General features: G+C 35.9%; 1 protein-coding gene across 1 annotated transcript in view; it reads right to left on the bottom strand.

The window, feature by feature from the left end:
- The window catches only part of LOC150077777 (proton-coupled zinc antiporter SLC30A2-like), a 119,380-nt gene that overhangs the window by 21,540 nt on the left and 72,806 nt on the right, over positions 1–25,034 (bottom strand). Inside the window, exons 5-6 of the mRNA XM_090384298.1 lie at positions 17,932–18,078; positions 9,348–9,501 (exon numbers count right to left, since the gene is read on the bottom strand). Of these exons, the coding sequence (XP_090240424.1) occupies positions 9,348–9,501; positions 17,932–18,078 (301 nt within the window). The remainder of the gene's footprint in view (positions 1–9,347; positions 9,502–17,931; positions 18,079–25,034) is intronic.

The raw sequence follows: 25,034 nt of genomic DNA, 5'->3' as shown, positions 1-25,034 counted from the left end.
CCTGATCTCATACACAACCCCACTTGTAAATTTCCTTGGTATGGGATCCTTGACCTGTGACAACTGTGTGCAACCTTCGCCTTGGAAGCTGCACACAGCGTGTCTGGCAATCGCACAATACCCAAGCTATACGTTCAGTTAGGCCCAGATAGGAGGGAATGTATGCGGTGGCGACTGTCTGAAGAGAACCATTTACGCCGCACACATTCCCTACTATTCAGGCCTAACAGCATATAGCTATTGCGCAATTGCCAGACATGCTGTGTGCAGCTTCCAGGGTGGAGGTTGCACACAGTTGTCACAGGTCAAGGACCCCATACCAAGGGAATTTACAAGTGGGGTCGTGTATGAGATCAGGTGCCCGGATTGTTATGTTGGTGAAACGAAATATCAGTTCAAAGATCATCTGAGGGAGCATATGAATGGGATAAAGACTGCGGATTATGGGAAATCTGCTGTTGCAGAACGTTTTTGGGAGGAGCACCATCAAATCTCCCCAGACAAAGCTGTTATCGTCGACTGGGCACAAATTTTGGGACCGCAAATGGCTTGAGAGCTTGCAGATTTGTTCCTGAGAGCAAGACCATTAATAGAGACAGGAATCCGCATTCATCCCCTCTTAGAGGCAGTGGTTCTTGGATGGGATGAGCGGTTCTGCCTGGCACGCTCCCAAGCCATTTCTGGTTCCAGTGCACACGAGGAGAATACTGCCCATGCTCCTATAGAAACACATGCTGAGAACTGTGAGCCTGCTGATATTTAAGGATGTGCCGTATGATAAACCTCACTGTTGAAAAAGGAGGCAGATACCTCTGAAAGCTACAGTGTTTTAGCACTTTTATCATCTTGTGTTTTATCTACATTGTTTTATTAGATAGTATGAGTCAGAGCTGTACTACTCAATGTTCTACATTGATAATAATATTAGTATAATAATAAGAGGAGTTTACCTCAATATAGTGCGTAGAACACTTCTGTATGATACCCTCCAGAAATTAAAACGGAAAAAAAACAGACAACTTACCGGTACATTAGAGTAAAATATAAATGTTTTCGTTCCTTCCTTAAGGAAGGAAAATCGTTTTGAATATTTTCGTTAGATTCTTTTAATTGCATTAATTTGATTTTTAATTGTTTTAAATTGATTATATTTTACTCTAATGTACTGGTAAGTTGATTTTTTCGTTTTAATTTCTGGAGGGTATCATACGGAAGTGTTCTACGTACTATATTGAGGTAAACTCCTCTTATTATTTTACTAATATTATTTTCAACGTAGAACATATTGAGTAGTACAGCTCTGATTCATACTATCTAATTATTTCATTTATCTACATCATTATTTTAATATAATATAAAACTATTTATATTTTTAATAATGGTCGGTGTATGATTATGCAGTTTTTATGAATTATTTATAAATACAGAAAACAATGGACCCAACACTGAATTCTGAGGGACTCCACTAATAACATTAGTCCATGAAGAGCAGTGTCCATTGATTACCACTGTCTTCTCCCACTCAACCATCCCTTTATCCATAGCAGCAATTTGCCTCCAATGCCACACTGCTCCAATTTGTGCAGCAGTCTTCCATGTGCAACAGTATCAAAAGCCTTTCTAAAATCCAAATATGATATCAAAGTTATTCCCAGCATCCAGTTGCTTTGTGACCAAATCATAGTATCCAATCAAATTGGTCAGACAAGACTTTCCCTTAACAAACCCATGCTGTGTCCGAGCTATAACCGAAGTCTTGTCTAGATGATCCTGCAGTGCTTCTTTAACCAGTGCCTCCATTAATTTCTCTGGAACAGAAATTCAACTAACAGGTCTATAACTACCTGTGTCACCCTTTGATCCTCCTTTGTGAATTGGAGTCACATTTTCACATCTCCAATCATGGTACCTCCCCTGAGTCCAAGGAAGCTCTCATAATTATGGCTAAGGGTTTGCTTTATTCCTTTGCTGCCTTCTTTACTATAACTGGATAGATCCCATCCACCCCAGGTGCCATGTTTATCTTCAACAATTTCTCCTCCATCACTTCCCTCTAGATGCCTCCCAAACATGCTGATGTAGAAAACAATCATCCAATAAATCCACAAAAGCCTTGCTAGTGTGTGAGTGGCCAACCACAAATTCCAGTCAATATCCAGGAAATTAAAATCCCCTATTATAAGACTGATTTACTGGCCCACTATTTCCCTGTAAGTTTTTTTGTATTATACTCATCAGAATCATTAGGCCTATAACACACTCCTACTCTCAATTTTGATTTCCCAGTGATTATGTCACACCAAACTGACTCTACACTGCACTGTCCAACGATGTCGACTGGCTGTACCTCCTTGGATTTTGTCTTTTTTAACTAATAGCATAACCCCTCCCCCCTTCCTATACACATTGTACTCCCCAAATTCCAGTTCTGCATTCCTTATCTGTGTGACACCACAATGTTTACCTGTACCACAATGACTCCCAGCAGTCATTACTTGCCTGTAGTCTGTATAGGAGACTAACAGGTTACGGTTGTTCTGAGATTGATTTGGCTGCAGTGTCAGGCAGTTCATTACCTTTATCCCAATGTGGCTTGGGATCCAGCAGAAACAGATGTCGAATAAACATTCAAAAAGAGAATATAATATCTACTAGACCTAGGTCAAGAATGGATGAGGATTATATCTCATCCCTGATAATGCTTGTGGTATACTTGGTGTGTACACACTATACATCTTTGGTAATTGTGGATTTTAATGTGACCCAAGGCTAGTCTGCAGCATACAACTCTGCTCAGCATATGCTGCATTTGTTGGGAATCTTTTCAGATATAGTGTTAGCTGGAAAGATGGCAGAAGACCTGAGATATGAGTCAAACCTCAAGCTATCAAATGAAGCCAGACAAGAAGTGAGTATTCAGCATGGTGGGCAGCACAGAGTTGTTGGTAGACAGAATTTGAAGTGATGGCATTTCCCCAGTTTAATAGAGAAGTAGCATGATGGTATTCACACATGCCAGGGGAGAAGTGATTGCACTGATGACTCTGCCACACTGTAGCAAAGTTAAATACTCTGAGTAAACCTTGGATACAAATACCAAAGGGACAGTAGACAGTTTTGTGGCTGTTACAGAGGTTCCCCGACACAGCTCAAAAACAGATGCCTGTGTGGGGGAGGTTTGGCAGGGATTTTAGTTTAAAAGTGTACCATAATGACAAATGCTTTCAAAGAAGGATAGTTCATTTACTTTGACATATAGACTGAACAGGGGATGTTGGAAAGCTCCAGTAGAAATACAAAAGGACCTGGGTCAAGCCACCACAGTATGCTGTTTCTAGCTGATGCATACACCTGGGACCCATAATCTAATTTAGAACATCAGTGCACTATACAGTTTAAGTAATGTACAAAAATCTGCACCCTACTTGTTAGAGGATAGAGCCTGTAATAAGTACAGGTCCTTTATGCTCTTTGTTCAAAGTGGATGGATTTGTTGTGAAAAGTCAAGCTTTCATCAAATATAAGTCCCAGGAACTTTGTTTCAGGTGCTACTGGGATTGTATTTTCTGAGTTTTAGTTCCAGGTCAGGGTGAAGGTTCTGCTCCCAGCAAAAGTGGATGCAAATAGTCTTCTGGGATATAAAAAAAAAAAAAAAAGTTAAAATGTTTAAGTAGAAGCAAAAGGAGTACCTAAATCGCCCTAAATTTCTGCTATACATGTGGATGGTTTATAACGAAAAGTCAGATCAAGAAAATCTACAGAGTAACTAAATGTGCATATTCTTTGTACACTGGCTGCAAGATTGGCAGAACAAAAAACTTAGGCTTCACATATGTGCTGTATTACTTGCACCATAAATCTGAGGATGTGGTTAACTGGAAAAATTAAAAGTATGCCTTTTGGTGTGGCAAGACAAATCACACAACCATATTGACAACTGCTATCCCTACATGACAATATTGGGAATATTCTGAAAAAGCAAGCACAGCATCAAATATTCCACCATATCATCTGCAATAAAGCCTATTCTATATAACAAAGACCTGCCAATTAGATTCCCTAAAATCATGAGATAAAGGAAGCCGTGATGAATAGTGAGGATTCTTGTGTTGCACATTTTGCTGGTCCTCACCATATTTGGACTACTGACCAAAAAATTAACAAGCCACGCTTAATTATGCTTAGTTCATGACTGATTTAGTCAAAGAACAAGCAGAACTCCTTGGTTCTAGGTTATAACAGTGGAAGTTACTTGAAGCAGGAACTAAAATTACAGTATATTAAAAACTGTCAGTGTTTTAAAAATATTTCATTAAGGAAAGTTGTATTTGTTTCTGTAAAGATATTAGTGGTCTTCTGAATGAAATGGGTACTGAACACAATCCTAATGAATTATGTATATTTATTGATCACTCACATTAAGCTTAAAAGCAGTTTTGTTACACAATGGAAATGCATATACATCAGTTACTCTACTTCATGCTACTACCATGACTTTGCTTGGAAATGTCTGTGGTGATCTTAAGGTAATTAGATCACTCACTGGTCTACAGGGAAGTTCTGCAAATTACTGCTGTTGTTTCCTATATTTGTGGGATAGGCATGCAATAGAAAAACACTGTGCAGCAGTGGGAAAAGAGGAAGGAATTTTTACTGGTTGAACTAAAGGTTCTTCCACCTTTGCACATAAAGAAATAATTCTTTAAACAGGCCTCTGAGGTTGGGTATATTCATACTGTGGATTTTAGTGTTTTGCACCAACCTTGCGTAGGTTGGTGCAAAACACTAAAATCCACAGTATTTGCACATAAAGTTTGGATTAATAAAGAATTTTGTTAAGGCTCTGGACAAAGAAGGAAGTGGATTCTGCTACCTAAGGGAAATGCTTTCCCAATTTAATTGATGCAAAACTGAAAAAAAAAAAAAAAGGAATTTTCACTAGGCTTCAAAATAAACTTCTTAAAGATGACTTATTTGAATCAAAGCTACAGGATATTAAACTAGCAGCTTGGAAATCATTTAAAGCAGTTGTGCATGGATTTCTTGGTAGAAGGGAAGATAACTATGAATCTCTGGTGCCAACTTTACTGTAATGTTATAAAGATATGAGCTGTAAAATGTTTTTCAAAATTTATTTTCATTATCCCATCAGATTTTTTTCCTCAAAATTTGAGATTTAAGTAATGAGCAAAAGAATGCTTTCATCAGGACATATTTTTCATGGAGGAAAGAGGTTAAATATATTATTGTACAATATTTAACACTGATCAGTCATTAAGTTATTAAAATTTAAATACAGTCAGTTCTGCTATAACACTACATGTGTTCCTAAAAATCTCTGCATTATGGTATTTTGCACATAAAAAAACAACAGGACTTGGATGGGGCAGAGCACTAAAAAAAAAAAAAAAAAAAAAAAAGTTCAGTCTGGTAGGTAAAAGTTTGAAACCAATAATATTGCTAACAGAGGTTTAAACATCTTAAATTTCTAATAAATAAGACAGTAAATATAGCACTTTACCTTGACAAGATATGAAAGTTTGCTTGATTGACATTTGTCACTGAAATTTATTTTTTTTGGATTGTAAAACACTAAAAAAGATGAGCAATCAATAACAATGAACACGACATACACAAAAGAGAAGATTCTGAAAATTTGTTTTTCATAAGACTGAAGAGGAAACATCTCACCATTACATAAAAACCCACAGAATTCCAGTTATCGGTATTATTGCAAATGCAATAAGATAGTTTGCTACCCATTTATAATTAGACTGCACTAACAGGAAAAGCCCAATAAACCAGGAACTGCAAATTGTTTTATGTTAGTGACCTCCAGAAATGTGCTCCTGCACTTGTGCTATCCCACCTCATGAAATTTCTGTTGAACACAAAATCTTGTGAATACAGCGAATGATAAGTTTGAGAACAGTGTCTCCCCGACTAATACAATTACAGTAAATGGGAAATATAGCTCATAACATTTGAAGTTTGACATTTAAGCTTCATAAACTTGAATGTACTGCTGTTCAAGTTGCTACGTTTAGCTTGGTGCTGGGTTTTACATTCACCTGGTGTTACTCAGATGAAATCTGTGTATGAGCCACTGCAAAAATCTCATTATAGTCTCATTGTTCTCTAATATATCAATCTTGTTGGAGAAAATTCGTGTTGCGAAAATGCACGTTACAGCAGAACTAACTGTATAGCTTTCAATGGAAATTGTGATAGACAATTTTTGTATTTTTGGAATCAGTGAATCAATTTCCTTTAGAATTTGTCCTATTTTCTTTGAAGGTATGACTTTTTTTTGGTATCCCATTTTAAGTAGTTCTATTATGTGGTAGTTTAATTATGTTATGTAATGTTTAGCACATAATAAAATTCATTCAAACTAATCCTGTGGTTTAATTAGCATTACTCACATTTAGTTAATCCATTATGAACAGCCACATTGCACCTCTCTAAATACATAAATTTTTAAATATTAATTTGTTCTTATTTTGACCTGGCTCCCAATATTACATAGAAATTACATCAAAAATCAAATCAGTTAGAAAAACAAAATGTAAAGAAAAAATTACATAGAAAAGAATTTGGAAAAGTGTTAAAAAAAAAAGAACCTTTTTTTTTGTTGATGAATACTATCTTCTATATCTATTTATGTAGTACTTGATAAAATTGAATCAAGTTCTGGACCTGAATTCCAAATTTAAGCTTTTGTAAGCTAAAATCAAAAAAAAGGGTTGACAGGCCTGATCTTCCCCAATTTTAAAGTTACGTTTATACTGCCGTTTGTTGTAAACCATGACTAAAATTACAGTAGGCCTTGACTTACAATGACATCGACATCCGATATTCTCAGGAACTGATATACCTTCCATATGATCTCTTATTGTAAGGACCAATGATATTTGCAAGTACTGATGGCTTTCCGACATAGCCGGAAAGATATGTGGGTGGAAATTCAGACGCATGGTGCAGAGGCAGAACACCACACTCACACAATTGTTCAACCAATTAACATCTTTGTTATCGTTCAACAAGTGGTGCACAGAACATCACTTGTACAATTGTTTCAGATCTGATGATGATTTGAAACTTAAAGCTCCATCAACCAGTAGTAGCAGTGCTGAGAAGCACTTAAAGCCACCAGAGGATGGCTTTAAAGGCTTCACAGCACTGTTCAAGCGCTTTAAAAAAAAAAGCGAATATCAAAAGTGTTGAAAGGCATGGGTAGGCATCCAGTGCTGATAAAAAAAAAAGCAGCTGAGACCTTTAAAATTGAATTACAAGAGTTTGTTGATCAGGAGGATCTTTCTTCCCCAGCAGGTTTTTAATACTGACAAAACTGGCCTCTTCTGGAAGCCTCTTCTAGGAGAATGTACATCACCAAGGATGAGGCTAGTTTATATGAGCATAAGCCTATGAAACGTAGGCTTAATCTCCTGTTGGGTGTCAATGCCTCTTGAGATTAAGCTGAAGCCTTTGATTGTGTATCACTCTAACACCCCTAGAATATTTAAATAACAAAAGGTTGACAAAAAGCATGTTAGGAGTGTTTTAGCACAGTAACAAGAAGGCCTGGGTTACAGGATGTCTTCAATGAATGGGAGCTTGAAGTTTTTTTCCTTCAGTGAAGAGTTATCTTGTGAAAAATAAGCTTCCTGTGAAGGCACTGCTCCTGCTGGATAATGCACCAAACCACGATCCCAAACATTTAATCTCAAGACAACTTTACTTTGTTCAAGTCAAATTTTTGGCACCCAACACCACTCTTCTTCAACCAATGGGCCAGCAAGTGACTGCAAACTTGCAAGAAAATCTACACCATGAAAATGTTCAAAAGTTGCTTTGCAGTGACCTCTGGTGAAAATTCTGTCACCCTCAAAGATTTTTGGAGGTCAAAGATGAACACGACTGTGTGAGGTTGACTAAGTTCTTGGAATGATGTTTCCATTAGGTGCTTAAATTCAGCCTGGAAAAACATCTGGCCTTTAATTATCCATAACATTTATGGATCTGAAGATGGTGCTTTGACAAATGATATTGTCACTCTTGGAAAAGAGGATGTGGAGGACCTTACTAATGATCATGGGTGTGTTTGTTGTTGTTTGGTTTTTAGGAGCATTAGCAACTAAGGCCATATTGCTCCGGGATATGCGGTGGTCATTCCCTGACCTTTCCGCATCCTCCGTATTTGGTGGTGATGGGCTCGAACCCCGGTCTAATCAAGAAGTGTGCTACGCACTGCTGCTCCTTCCCACCTGGCTACGGAGGCACCCTCATCATGGGTGTGAGCTAACAACAGGGGAGCTACAGGAGTTGGAGAATAGAGGTGACACTGCACAGGAAGAGGAAGAAAAATACACCCAAAAAGTGTCAGCTGAAGACTCATTGTTGGGAGCATTTAAGAGAAGTGATAAAAAAACACTGAATTCATAATGGGTAAAAATGGAAAAAGTCATTTCTTACTTCAGGAACCTACAAAAAAGTCGTCAAAAACAGTACACTTTGGACAGTCTTTGTCAGTAACAGCAAAAGACTGAAAAGACACCTGATGGTTGATATAGTCCCACCACCACTATGCCACCATTATTTCATCAGCTCTGCACTTAAAGTCTAAGGTAAATGCTAATTTGTTTTGTTTTTTTTGAATATTTTAAAAAAAATTAATAAATAATCTTTATAAAACACTCATTTTTAATGTAAAAATGAAGTATAACATAAGAAATGCCTATTTTATGTGTTTTTTTCAGAACAAATTACAGGAAATCAATGTATTGGTTTTAACTTACAATATTTTCAATATACAATGGGTTTTATGGAACAAATTACCATCAGATGTTGGGGCACACTGTGCTTAGAAATGCAGATTAGAGATGGAAGATTTGTAATGCATTATTTGAAATATATTGAAAGTATATTTGAAACAATCTTGAAAACATACACACATACAGGGCATGATTAACATTATGTAGAACTTGTAAACATTTTGCAACTTAAAGTTGTCCTGAAAACAAAGGTATAAAATTAAACTTAATTACTTCTAGGAATAATATGTCATGAAATCAAAAATAAAATAATCACATCGCCATCAAAGTTTGGACATTAAATCTGAAAAACAATTGTTGAAGGCATTATGTTTGTAAGACAAATCTAAAAATCAAATGTTCCAATGGGGGTGGGGACACCACTATTCATTAATGAAATTGTTACAATTTTGTTTGGTTGATTCATGACAGCATCACAACTATCACTAATGCAGCTTTCCCAAAACTGTACAGTTTCTGAAATTGAGCATTACATTAAACATAAGAGAGGAAAATCAAATTTGATCAACTTACATAACATTTACTCCAACACCAATTGCAGCTGTGATTAGCATTATCTCAGCATCAATCTCAAAATCTTTACTTATAACACGCTGTATTGCCATATAGACAAGTATACCTGTGACAACCCAGATTAACAGTACAGATGTTAAAGCCCCTATTACTTCTATAAATAAAAAGAAATTCATAAATGAGTCAAACTAAAATAAGTGGACTATTACAGTTTTTCTTAAAAGTGAATTATTTCACTGCATATAAATTATTGTATAAAAACATTATGGGAATCCTGTTGTCTAGAAACTTTACTAGACATGTTGGACAGACAACTCAAGTGATTGAGACCAGTTAATATTAGTGGGTCTCAATCATAAGTTGTCTTTCCAACAGGCATATAAATTAAGAAATTTTATAAAACTAGTGATATAACAATATTTAAATAATAATTAGAAATTTTCAGAGCAATATTAATAATGGATTGGCAATAAATTAACAAATCAGAAAAAAATTAACACCAAGATTATCTGCAATAACTGAACTATCTTTTCTTTAAAAAGAATTACCAATTTATACAAATTTCTACAAAATGGCAAATGCTTTTCCCTGCACCCTTCTGCAGGCATCAATTTTTATGGCATTGTTTTGTTTGCTAGATTCACAATAAAATTTGCTAGACAGTACACAATAAAATTACTTGCATTCACAAATTTTAGCACTTAGGAAAAAAGTTAGCCAATACTTCCATCCAAACCAACAAAAGGGCACCCATCTGCTGTTAATGAGAATATGAACATGTATAACCAGTGGCAAGCTGTGAATATTTTAACAATGGGCTCGCAGTTTTGTGGACTTTGATGTGAAACACCCTTAGGGATTCATACTGAGTAAATCTGATCGGTCACAGAAGTGACATCATCCATGGCTTCCACCAGAGATGCTTCCCATGTTCACACTACTAGTCTGCACCAAGCACTCACTAATAGTGAGATTAGAGTGCCTGACACATTTTTCATGACCAGTATGATATCTAGAGTCAGCCTGGTCATCATTCCCTCTCCCCCCTTTATGATGATACCTGGATATGAGTGTCTTGAGTTCTAACTTTTTAGAATAGTATGACGTCATAATCATACTTCCTGAAGTATGATTGCAACAGTACAAGTATTTGTCAAATGACTGCAACAATGCAAATACATTGTATTTGTCAACAATTTATTTTTTCGTCTTGCAGTTTGATTACATTCCATTGTTAGGTGCTCCTAGCAGCTGCATATTTCGTTTCAACTACAAGATCGGTACTTCAATCAACACTTTTCTAGACATTTAGATACATTGCAATCGCAAGTATACATCTCTTACTTCAGTTATCATAAATCTATTATATCTTGTCTTCCAGAAATTATGAAAATTTGCAAATGTTCAATAAAATATTTACAATACAAAAGCTCTTATTTCTTAATCAATATACAAATTAAAATACCTAAAAAACACTAAGGATTCAACATAAAACCATCTACTGTGCATGCTTGGCACACAAGCCACTTTTTTATTAGTCTTCTTTTAAAAAAAAACTAGAGAAATATAATGGATACTTTTTTTCATGATAAAATTTTAATATTGCAAATAAAATAACGAAATATTTCCCATATCACAAAACATTCTACAATATAAAAAACAAAACTCTTCCAGAAAAGATACACAAAAATCAAATTACATGAAAAAAAATTCAAGAAAAATTTATTTTAAAAATTGCCATTAGAATTTACTTTATTAATATTTGTTGTAGATCTGCTTTGCTCAATAGCTGAGTGATGATTACAGAGGAATAATTTCACGTAATGATCCAGATCAAATTGAAGCAACTGTTTTCCATTTAGATGTATGGTCATAATCTGCAATGTGTTTAATTGTCACAATATTATTCATTATTGCTAAAAGCTCGCTCAGCTTCAGCACTGCTAATCGCAATAGTTTTAAAGATATATTTCTGGCTTTCTTAATTGAAGAGGGAATTTCACTCGATTTTAAAGATAAACTGTCTTTAACAATTTTAGAGATTTTTGTTGATTTTTATTTCATATTTTATCAGAAAACTTAAAATTCTTAATCGTTTTTCACCCTCTTGCCACAGAAACGAAAGTTCTTTCATATTACACGATTCCAGGTAGCATATGCTTAATTTCTTTCAATTTCTCATTGTCAATAGTATAATTTTCTTTATTTAATTTAAAATTAATCTGTTAGCATTAACAACTTATCCTTAATAAGGATAAGTTAAATGTGTTATTACTTTTGATTCCTTCAAATTCTTTCAACTTCAACATGCTCTCAATTTTAGCTTCATAATTTCCTTCAGAAATTTTCAAATTAGCAATAGCATTGATAGTTAGAATAATTCATGATAAAAATTTTAATATCGCAAATAAAAAATAACACGAAATATTTCCCATATAGGGACAAACCAGATCGGAGCTTTACGTAAGGGAAAGGGGATAGTATTAAATACACCAGCTGCCATTGCAGATGAACTCAGTTATTTTGCATCGATATTTACAAATGAAAAACCTTTTGTGGCAATGGGAAATTGTGGGAGTGAAGTTGAAAAATATGTAATTAATGATATTGAAATTTCGCAAGATTTTTTAATGAAAAAATCTTTCAAGCCTACAGGCCAGTAAGGCTCCTAGAGTTGATGGAATACCCTATAATCTTAAGGGAGGCAGCAAGTAAGTGCATTGAACCATTGAGGCTAATTATGCAAGCATCACTAGACTCTGGGGAGATTCTGTTGGATTGGAAAAGTGCCAACGTATCTCCCATACATAAGGGTAGCTCTAAGAGTGAAGTGGGAAATTATCAACCTGTCAGTGACTTCAGTGGTAGGGAAAATCAGAGGCAATGATCAAGGGTGGAATTGAAATTCAAGGATACTCAGCATAGTTTTGTAAAGGGAAAAATCATGTTTAACAAATCTGGTTTGCTATTTTGAAAGGTCACTCACGAGCTGGATTTAGAGAATAATAATTTCTACATTGTTTTATTTAGATTTCAGCAAAGCTTTTGACTCAGTCCCACATGAGCAGTTACTTTATAAGCTGGAATCACTGGGAAAATCCTTAGATGAATAGCAGGATGGCTCCAGGGCAGGTTGTTAGTTTGTTATTTGGTTTTTAGGAGCATTAGCAACTAAGGCCATATTGCTCCGGGATATGCGGTAGTCATTCCCTAACCTTTCCGCATCCTCCATATTTGGTGGTGATGGGCTCGAACCCCGGTCTAATCAAGAAGCGTGTGCTTCGCACTGCTGCTCCTTCCCACCTGGCTACGGAGGTGCTGCTTCAGGGCAGGAGGCAGAGGGTTGTGATAAATGGCTATTCCTCAGATTGGGTTGATATAAGAAGTGGGGTTCCCCAAGGAACTGTATTAGGACCATTGTTGTTTTTAATTTTCATAAACAACAACATCGATGAAGGGATAGAGGGTGTCCTGTCTAAATTTGCAGATGTTAAAATTGGTAGAGTAGTTAATGATCACTGTCAAGCTAAGCTCTGGTCAGAAAAATGGCAGCTGTGCTTGTTCCATTGATGATCTATTGAACTTTTGCAAGTAGAGATAGGGACTTGATAATCCCATTATATAAGGCTTTTGTTAGACCACACTTGGAATACCGCATTCAAGTATGGAGACCACACCTAAAGAAAGACATCGAGCTTCTTGAAAGGGTGCAAAGACGGGTAACTCGCCTGGTGAGATTGGCAAAAGGGTGTCCTTGTGAAGAAAGACTTCGAATACGTGGGTTGCAGAGTTTGGAAACTAGACACCTTAGAGGAGAATTGATTGAGGTGTTTAAGGCTCTGAGAGGCATCAGTAAAATGAATGAGGAAGAAATTTTCAAGATTATAAAATGATGCTAGAACTAGGGGACATAAATTCAAGTTACGGGGGAAATGTTTAGATTGGACTGCAGGAAGTTGTTTTAGCCAGTGGGTTATAAATTACTGGAATAAGTTGCCTACATAGGTGGTAGAGGCTGACAGTTTGGGGATATTCAAAGGTCATCTGGATAGTACCTTTGGGTGAGGGAAATACAGGATGATAGGTTTAATTTCCTTTTCTTTTATTAATTATTATTTTTTTATCATTGTTTTATTCGGGGTATTTTTTTTGGCTGGTGCAGCATAAGCCATAGGCTTTCTTGCACCATGCGGCCATTACTAATACTAATTAATTTATCTGCTTTCATTATAGTAATGCTGTGACATTGTAAATCTTCTGAAAGGTAAGGGAGCTCCTGCAGGATGTCAATCATTAGTGCTAAATCATTAAGAAATTTCAGATTGAAAAGTCTGGTTTAATAATCCAGAATATTTAACTCCTGATTCAAAATGTTTACACAAAACGGAATAATTCCTCCAACCCTCAATTGCCATCTGCAAGCTGCACATCGTGGCTTGAACACACAACCAATCTTTATAGTTTCTACATCAAGTTCTTTAGCCATCATCCTTAATTTGCACTGGTTTTTTAGAGATTGGTGATATAATGCAGTTTTTTTTTTTTTTTTAAATTTACTGTAACTAGTTCTTTGAATACTGTGCAAAATATCGGAATATCTCTGATATTCTGTTACTGTGACCATGTAAACAGACAGGAGAAATTTACTGGAAGGTGTGGATCACTCACTTCTCCGAAAAACATAATTTTGTCAGAGTAAAGGGGAACTAAAACACAGTTATTAGTGGAGTCCCATAGGGTTCAGTGTTGGGTCCACTGTTGTTTTGTATATTTATCAATGATATTGATGAAGGTATATCAGGCTTAGTGTCAAAGTTTGCATATGATACAAAGGTTGGCAGGATTGTTAATGACAGTACTGGCAGTGTGCTACTGCAACAGGATCTAGAAAATTTGGGCAGATGGGCTGAGAAGTGGCAACTGAAGTTTAACATTAACAAATTCAAAGTACTGCATGTGGGTAGAAGTAACTCCAGAGAAACGTACCAACTGTGTGGTACTACACTTAAGGTGCTAGAAAATGAGACCTGGGAGTAATTGTGCAGTCAAATCAAGTTTTCTGAGCAATGCAGACAGGCTGCCAGGGCAGGTCATGGGATTTTGTCAATGATATACAGGAATTTTGCTAGCAGGGAAAAGGTGATTGTTCCTCTGTATAAGGCAATGGTCAGGCCATGCCTTGAGTATTGCATACAGATCTGGAGGCCTCATTTTAGGAAGGATATAACTTGAGCATGTATGAAGGATTTGCTTGAGCATGTAAAAAGGGCAACAAGATTGGTGAGGGGAATGAAGGGATCCTCTTACCAAAAGAAGTTTAAGTTCTGCAAATTGCAGCAGCTGGAGACACACCTGCGAGTCTGATTGAGGTGTACAAGGCCTTGAATGGGTTGAGCATGCTGAATTCTGATGGGATTCTTCCACTTGTTCAGATTACAAACCTAAGGGGACATAAATTCAAATTGAGGAAAGACAGATGTAGAATAGATGTGCGGAAATTTGTCTTTAGCCAGCGGGTGGTTAGTTGCTGGAACAAACTAACATCTGTCGTTGTGGAAGTTGATAAGTTAAATAAATTTAAGGAGGAACTGGACATTTAGAGGGAATTGTTTTGTAATTTTTTTTTTTTTTTGGCTGATGCTGCATACACTTGCTTTCTTGCATCACATGCCACTACTACAGGTTGACCAGAGGCTATTATCCATGTCAGGAATCTTCTTAATCTTCTGACTGGATATGGAAAGCATTAACTAGAGACTTCTCGGAATGTAGCTGCACAGGTTTTAAGGACACGACCAATGTTGTGGAATGGTAATCCCTTTTACCTTTAATTTGCACTTTCTAATTACCTAAAGGCTAGAGGTGAGAATGTGTAAAAAGTTGTTTCTCTTAATCTGTTCATTCTATGGAAACTATTTTAAATGTAATTACCAAGGGGATAAAAAAAACTCTATAAAGAAGTTCATTAAACAGAGGTCTGTAATTAACTCAAAAATGAAGCAATTTTAAAATATATAACTGGTTGATTGTGCTACGCTCGCCCCACCATAGTTCTGGCTCTGGAAACTATAATTAAATTCAGTATTTGATTTGTAAAAATAAATGATTGTTTCAACAATGGGCTTGCAAATTTTCAAAAAAAAAAAAAAACACAATGGACTCACGAGCCTACTATAGCTCACCACTGTGTATAACCAATTTTCAATTGAAATACCAAACAAGACTGCAGCATGTCTATGTTTTTCATTTATGAGCAGTGTTATAAACTGAAAAATGCAAAAAGGGAGTATGTACATAGGGAGGGCTGAAAATACAACTACCAAAAGATATTGTCTACCTGCCTGATCAACAGAAAAAAAAAAAACATGTCTAATACCCATACTGCTCACTTCTCTGCCAAAGTCAAATTTCTATTCAGCAAGAACAAAGATTGCTTTAATTCCCAGCTTTAGTACCAGTGTTAGCAAAGAGAAATTAACTGCTATATCAGAAGTGTAATTTTGAATAATAAATAAATTTTTTTAATGTTTACGTTAAATATTTGCAAAATAAGATTTAATTTTTTCTGAACTATTTAATGATTTTTTAAATATCACAATTAATATGTAAAATACAAAGAACTATGGGCTATTCCTCAGTTGGCTTCAAAAGAGCTGACTCACTGGCTACTGCTTTACTACTTTCATTATTTAGACCTCTGTTTACTCATTTCTTCTCCAGCAACTATCTGGAAAAATATGTATTTGATTTTTAGTCACAATTGGCATTTTATTTCTGAGTTAACTTTCATTTATTTTTGCCATTTCTGTTCTTACTGCTTTGGATTCCCACACATTATATTTCTATTGTACTAGATGATATTTCAAACTTTCAGATGATTTTTAGCTAGTCTCTTCAGCAGCTTTAAAATTAAAAAGAGTAACAATAGAGCATATCCAGTGACAATTTTTAATAACTAAGTATGGAGCTTTCAGGGTAAACGAACCCCTTCAGCAAAATACATATACAAAATACAGATGTTAGAGATGGTATTTTTTATTTTAATTCTAAGTGAGTTATATACACTCTAATGCACACATGGCTATGTGATTGAACATTATTCACTAGATTGGCATTCATTGTTGATGCATGGGTTTGCTGCCAGCACTTATTGAGCTTCAAGACTTGATTCCAAGATAGGGTGTAGCCTCGTACCCTTGCAGCAATTCAAAGCTTTTGTACAGCATGATATGTTCAACAATTCTAGCTAAAGGCAGTGATGGAAGTGTTGGGACTGGTCAACCACTTCCCAATCGCATCTAAGGTTAAGGTCATGATACATTGACCAGAAATGTACTGCAATTGCCAAGTGGTCAGTGTCACCTAGGCGAATCAATCTGTCATGTTAAGACAGATTGATTCGCCTAGGTGTAAGGCAATCCTGAAAGCATCTAGAGCTCTCCCCTATACATAGTGGAGTAGTATACTGCATAACTTGCAATGAATGCGGCAGTTGCTATATACGGGAGAGCTCTAGATTCCTTCAGGATCACCTTGTAGAACATGACAGATCAATTCACCAAGGTGACACTGACCACCTGGCAATCACAGAACATTTCTGATCAACACATGACCTTAACTCCAGCTGCGATTGTGAAGTGATCGACCAATCTCGACACTTCCGTCAGCACTTTTGGCTAGAATTGAACATATCATGCTGTCCAAAAGTCTTGAATCACTGCAAGGGTACAAGGCTACACCCTATCTTTAAATCAGTCTTGAAACTCAAGTGCTGGCAGCAAACCCACACTTGTCCATGTACCAATAATGAACACCAATCTAGTGAATAATGTTCAATCACACAGCCACGTACACATTAGAGCGCGTGCAACTAACTATTTTAATCTCTAATGTCTACATTTTGTATACATCTTTTGCTGAAGAAGGGGTTTGTTTACCCTGAAAGCTCCATACTTAGTTATTAAAAATTGTCACTGGATATGCTGTATTGTTACTCTTTAATCATTGAATCCAGTACCACAGGCCCATTTGCTTGCAACTTCTTCCCAGATTTTGCTCTAACTTAAATGTGAAATAGTCAGTCTCTATACCTGTCTTGTATTACTACCTTTCTTACAATCATTGGTGTGTCATCCCCAGCTAATTACAACCTCATACTTTTTCATTTAATACTTTAATGACACACACACACACACACACACACACCTGTATTAATAAAATAGCTATATGGATGGAGATAGTTGCATGTGGAAATGGGATACATAAATGCATCTTCATATGCAATGAAGCTAAGGAAGAATGTAAAGTAAAATATAAATTAAAATATGAATATAGTGATGTGAAGTGGTCGATGTACAAAATGCCAGCTTAAAAGAAAAGGAAAGTAGAAAGATAAGATAAAAAGCTTAAAGTAGGTTGGGGGTATATAAAACACAGTTCAATTGAGTGTGCTATTTTTATATTAAAGAAACTAACAACACTATTAGAAATAATGTAATTAAGATGTTTTTGTTTTAGTCATCAGAATTAAAAAAAAACAAAAAAAAACCAACACTATTACAGCAAATAATGTTAGGATATTTACCTGCCCTGTACCAACCAAAGCTCATCCTCTTTGTTGCAGGCCTTGAAGCTAAATAAAGAGCCATTAAGCTGATCATGAAACTCGCAAAATCAGTCAATAAGTGTGCAGCATCCGTTGCAATAGCTAAACTTCGAGCCAACATGCCTCCTAGAGAATAAAACATACTAAGTTAAAAACTGATAGTTTACCACATATTTATCTTTGTATAAGTACATGTTTATGCTACAAACTGCAGGTTGTGGAACAGTAACTAAATCTCTATTCAGTTATTCTAGGGGAATAATACATTACTCCATCTACTCAAGATTAGCCAATCACAGCAAACTGAAGAAACTTAAGAATTCCTTCCATATAATGGGATTTGAATTTGGGAGCTCTCCAAATATGAGTGGCAAGCTATACTTAGTTTCTACAAAAGAATGCCTAAACTGGCCTATCTTTGGTTCTTAAAATTTGCCTGTTGACCACTCAGAGAAATTCAAGGAAATGCTGTTCAGAGTTACAATTTCCTTATCTAATATGAAAAACTGGATGAAAGTTCATATTGGTTATAACTGCTTACAGTATAATTTATATTTCCAAAAGAAATAGATGAAAACAGTGACTTAGATGAATTCCACAGTTTGTTAAGAGACCTGATATTACCAGATACGTGCAGTTCATTAGAACTTTTCTCATGTTGCAGATAGAATTACATGTGAATCTGACTGAATATTATTCAGAAGCTGTTTTCTGCAGGAAGTTTTAAAACTTCCAAAAGTTTGCAGTTATTCAAATTTGATGTCTCTTTTGCCCCCATCCAACCAATGGGAACATCCATTTTAAGAATTAAAAAACCTGCAGATAAAGTATAAACTACTCTGATTGGAACAGTCCGAAGGTAGACTGTTCACTCCATTTTTTTTTTCTCTGAAGTGGAGAGCACAACAAAATGTAAACCAGCAACACTTCAGATTTTTAAAGAACAGCAATGATTCTAATCTAAAGGAAAATAATTTTGATAGACTAATATGCAAGAATACTTTATCAGTTACCTAACATCTCTCCCATGTTTGGTATGGTAAGAATCTCATAATGAAGGGAATTCCAGAAATGCAGCACTCTTCATTTGTGTTCATGCTACCTAGCACACATTACATCTGTTACAAATGTAGCATCCTTTCCCTAATCATAACAGATTTGCATGAAAATCATTTACCAATCTAGCTGTATTTCTGAGATCATACATGAAACAGGAGATGGGATGTTTCGCCATGCCTTATTGGCAATATTTCTTACAGATTGCATTAGACAAGATTGACACACATAGGTGATGACATAATATTGCATCACCTGTCACTTTCAGCTATATAAGCATGCTCAGCAAGAGTTGCAATCATTCCTTGACTGTGCCAGGATGGAGAGTTACATGCAATTTACACCACGAAGAAAGTACTATTGTTGCTTTACGTGAGGAAGCATGTTCTTCCGTCATATTGCTTATAGTGTCTTGTGATCAGTTAACAGTGAGTAGATTTCTTTCCAAACTTCAGAATACTGGTTCTGCTGATAGGAAAAAAGGAACCAGGTGCAAACGAGTCTATGCCAAAACAGGACCGCATTTTGAAGCACTTATGCCTTAAAAACCGTAAAGCTTCCTCGTCTGAGATGAAAACAGAATGGGAATAGTATACTGGAGTGGTAGCAAGTGCAGTAACAGTCAGAAGACGCCTCTTCAAAAATGGATTTTTAGCCCGTCGTCCTAGGAAGAAGCCCCTCCTCACACAAAAAATGAAAAAGGCCCAATTAATTTGGTGTAAGGAGCATGTCAAATGGACCCCCAAGCAGTGGAAGTCAGTTATTTTCTCTGATGAGAAAAAACTCAACCTGCATGGCTCTGATGGGAGACAAAATTTGCCATAGACATGGTGAAGAATACCATCCAGACTGTATGGTGTCTACAGTTAAATTCCCTACTAGCCAAATGATATTGGCGTGCATTTCGTATCAAAGAATAGGTCACCTGCAGTTTATAAAAAACTTCTGTAAATGCCAATGGATACCTGGCTATATTGGAAGGCAAATTGCTACCAACCATTAGAGACCATTTCAACCTGCCAAGTAACTGCATCTTTCAGGACAACCCTGCTCCTTGTCATCAGGCAAAAAGTGTAAGTAGGCACTTCTGTAGTTACTTTAGCTTCATTTCTGCTTTAGAGGTTTGACAGTAATGTTTATTTGTTACAGGTGAAAAAATGGTTGGAAGAACAGTCCATTACAACTCTTAGTTAGCCAGCAAACAGCCTGGATCTGAATCCTATAGAGAACTGTTGGCATCATGTGGAATCTGCAGTTGCCAGAAAGAAACCAAAAACCTTCATGAACTTCAGGAAGCCATAATTCATGTTTGGAACCATGAACTATCAGTTGCTTATCCAGTAGCAGATTAAGGTTGGTTGAGGCCCCGGGCACAGAAGAAAATATTTGGGGGCTTAAAAAAAAAGAGACAGGGAAAATAAATGTTAACCATTTTTTTAAATAAATAAAAAATATTATGTAAATATTACTAATATGTTCAATTAATAGTTGAACTTATTAGTTCAACTAATTTGTTGGGGTTTTGCGTGGGTCCTTCAGAAGTCTGGGCCCAGGGCGCGGCACCCGGTGCACCCACCGTTAAATCCACCTCTGTACTTATCTTCAGAAATGAATCTTGTCAGGGCCTCGACTTTGTGCTGCTGTCATCAAGGCCAGAGGTGGTTCAACTAAATATTAGTTTGCACCTGGTGAACTCTTCATTTTGTTTTCCATTTAAAATGAAAAACTGAACCAAATTGAGGGCTTCTTGATAATATTTTAGCCATAATTGTCTTGTTTACCAAAACCGTTGTATAAAAGTTGCAAATGCTCATTTTGGAATACTGAGAGAACCTGTCAAATATTAGTTAGCTTTGCCTTAACTATTAATAAATATATCTTTTGTTTATATATTTCTATTTGTGATGCTAGTCATTAGTGTAACATACCATCGCAAAAAAAAAAAAATACACATTATATATATATATATTATATATATATATATATATATATATATATAAATTTAAAAATTGGGATAAATGTAAAAGTTATGCCAGATCAGATTAATGCCATCAATAGTAGATGGAATGTTACATTAGTCTAATCTAGTTATTATAGTAAAAGTATAATATGTACTATATAGATGCTGAATATGTATATAAACATAACAGCATACAGCGGGCCATAACATAATTAGTAATATTACTAATTATGTTTATTTCCAGAGTATGGCATTGTAGACCTACACAGGCTATCTTAGTCTTTATAAGTTATTTTGGCCTTATGGCCCACTGTATACTGTTATGTTTATATACATATTTAGCATCTATATAGTATATATTATACTTTTACTAATATATAAGGGGCCTCAAATTTAAATGTGGCTAGGGTCCTATTTCATCCTTAATCCAACCTGGATATGAGTGATGATTTTTTCTTTGATGTTATTTATATCCATAACAGTAATGAAAATATATGGTGGGCCATATGCCAATTTACCAAGGAATAATTTAAATTAAAGTCAATTTCATGCCCATGCTACTTTATTAACATTATATATACACACACTTTACAGTCCGTGTATTTTATTTATACAAAAAATTTTATCCTGTATAAATTTATTTAAATGAAGTTTCAGTCAGACAGTTGGTGTATTTCACTGCAGTTATGAGTTGGAACTTTCCCAACCCCAGAGGCCTTTTTGAAGAATATTTATAGGAAATCTATTACATTTAAGTTGTTTAAACTGTTTTTAGTAATTGACTTCACCGTAAATTTCAGCTCTTCTTAGTAAACTGACATAAGGTACATCCTGTACTTCCAGGTCTCAAATGACTTCTTTTATTAGTGTTTTGTAAGTCTCGCTTGAATGACAAAAAATTCAGTGCATTCAGTAAAATTGACAAAAATTCAGTACAAGTCATTTTTATTAAAGTCCACCTGTGCATAAAATGTGTTGATTTATGAAGAAAGCAAACTATGACAATCACAAATAGTTGGCAATGAATAAGGACTAGTTTGCTGGTGAAACCAATGTTTAAAATTCACTAACTGGAATCTTGTCAAGTACATCTCCATATTGTGAATACAGTTAAGGAAGGAATCAAGATATGCCAATGATATGAAAAAAACATGAATAAAGATTTGGTGAAGACAAAGTTTTGAAAGATGCAAAGGAATTTGCTATTAAAATCTATATTTTTCATATTCTTGCTTGATCATGGTCAAATCCAATCCCTCTCCTGTGGTATGCAATAGTATCAGGTAGTTGCAACTTTGAGGAGGGAAAAAAGTACTTGAATCAAAAATAATTAATACATGTATAGAATATATATAAAAAAGAGGCCTTTTCACAATTTCAAGCAGGTATGTAAACCTGGTGGCTCACAGACAATGTAGCGAACCCCCCCAACACTTCAACTTTCACAAGTTAGCAGTATTAAACCTATATGAAAAATATATAAATGGTGGTACATAAAGGAGATATACTAATATAAGATTAAAATAAAATTCATAACCTATATGAACCTTCATAGTCATGAGATTGTATTTTTGCACAGGAGAAATAAAATTTAATATTTCTCTCAGTAATGCCAATGGTGTGCTATGTGCACAGTAATGCAGCCCACAACCTCCCCCACTCCTTGATTTAAGATCTTTCACTCTAGAAGGATTTGCATAAGATCTAATCTTTTCAACAAAAACACATAAGAATTGGGTGAATTAGAATTAACTCAATTTTAGCGAAATCTGAAAATCACATTTTAAACCATATAAAAACTGAAACTGATGATCATTAACTTACATTAACGGGTAATAATAAATTATAAAATGTTTGGTAAAACATTTCATTCAAGGTCAGCACCATAAATAAATAGATTTTATCAAAACTTATAATTAATGATGGCTGAAACAGAATTTTTATATTTATACACAATATTAAGTTAACATTAAAAAAAAATACCACATTAATGTGAAGATTAAAGTTAATTTATGTATGCATTTCATTATTTTACAAATGCAATATTTAAAAATTTTTATCATCATCATCATCATGAATTTGGTCCGGCTTAGGTCTTTTACGACCTGTTCCGTTGTAGCTCTTGATCTCGCCATTGTTATCTTGGTCGACCAACATCACTCTTGCCTGTAGGTTTGTAATTAAAGGCTAATTTTGGAATCCAGTCTGGGTTCATTCTTTCTATGTGGCTGATCCATTTTTTCTGATACCATTTTATGTCATTTACTATGTTATCTGCTTTTAATTTCTTGCAGATATCTAAATTTCTTTGGTGATCAAGTCTTGTAAAACCTAATAATGGTCTTAAATCTCATTTGTGCTACTTCTAGTTTGTGTGCATCTTTCTTATTTAGCATTAGTAGAGGCATTTGATGCAAGAAAGCAAGCTTATGCAGCATCAGGAAAAAAAATTAAAGTAAAATAAATAAATAAAAAATAACCACTTCCACTTCACCCCTCTGTTAGTTCGAAATACCTGTCCAGCCGTGCCTTAAACTTATTTAGGCTATCAACTTCCACGACAAGGGATGGAAGTCTGTTCCACCTACCAACCACGGGCCGGCTAAAGGCAAATTTCTGCACATCTATCCTACATCTGTCTTTCCTCAATTTGAATTTATGCCCTCTCAGGTGATTATTCTGAGCAAGAGGAAGAATCCCATCAGCATTGAGCATGCTCAAACCATTCAAGGCTTTGTACACCTCTATCAGATCACCTCGCTGCTGCCTAGTCTCCAGACACTGTAATTCGCAAAACTTAAGCCTTTCTTCATAAGAGCACCCCTTTTTTCCATTCACTAATCTTGTTGCCCTTCTCTGTACTCGTTCCAGCAGCTCTACATCCTTCTTGAAATGAGGTCTCCAGGCCTGTATACAGTACTCTAGGTGTGGCCTGACCATTGCCTTATACAAGGGAATAATCACCTCCTTATCCCTGCTAGAAAAATGTCTATATATCATTGACAATACACCATGAGCTACTCTTGCAGCCCGTCTGCACTGCTCAGAGAACTTCATATCTGCCTGCACAACCACCCCAAGGTCCCTTTCATTCTCTACCACTGTCAGTGTAGTACCACAGAGTTGCTCTGGGGTTGCTGTTTCAAATATATGTTGTACTTTACATTTGTCAATGTTAAACTTCATTTGCCACCTCTCAGCCCATCTGATCACCTTTCCAGATCCTGTGCAGCAGCATAGTGTCAGTAGTGTCCTTGACAACCCTGCCTACCTTCGTATCGTCTGCAAACTTGGACATTAAGCTTGATATACCATCATCAATATCATTTATAAATACAGAAAACAATAAAGGACCCAATACTGAACCCCGAGGGACTCCACTAATAACATTAGTCCACAATGAGCAGTGTCCATTGATTACCACTCTGTCTTCTCCCCCTCAACCACCCCTTTATCCATAGCAGCAATTTGCCTCCAATGCCACACTGCTCCAATTTGTGCAGCAGTCTTCCATGTGCAACAGTATCAAAAGCCTTTCTAAGATCCAAGTATACAATATCAAAGTTATTCCCTGCATCCAGTTCTTTTGTGACTGCATCATAGTATCCAATCAAACTGGTCAGGCAAGACTTCCCCTTAACAAAACCATGCTGTGTCTGAGCTATAACTGAAGTCTTGTCTACATGATCCTGCAGTGCTTCTTTAACCAGTGCCTCCATTAATTTTCCGGGAACAGAAGTTAAACTCACAGGTCTATAATTACTTGTGTCAGCCTTTGATCCTCCTTTGTGAATTGGGGTCACACATTTGCACATCTCCAGTCCATGGATACCTCCCCTGAGTCCAAGGAAGCTCTCATAATTATGGCTAAGGGTTTGCTTACTTCCATTGCTGCCTCCTTTAATATAACTGGATAGATTCCATCCACCCCAGGTGCCTTTCTTGTGTTTATCTTCAACAATTTCTCCTCCACTTTACTCTCAGTTATTACAAGATTCTCTAGCTTACTGCCAGAGTTGAATAGACCTCTGGCATTCCTCTCGCTGAATAACTCCTCATGTGTGAA

This window comes from Mastigoproctus giganteus, chromosome 11, assembly GCF_048544385.1.
Source record: "Mastigoproctus giganteus isolate SK-2022 chromosome 11, ASM4854438v1, whole genome shotgun sequence".
Lineage (NCBI taxonomy): Eukaryota > Metazoa > Arthropoda > Arachnida > Uropygi > Thelyphonidae > Mastigoproctus > Mastigoproctus giganteus.
The sequence above is the reverse complement of the archived record's forward strand: the minus strand, read 5'-3'. Positions and strand labels throughout refer to the sequence as shown.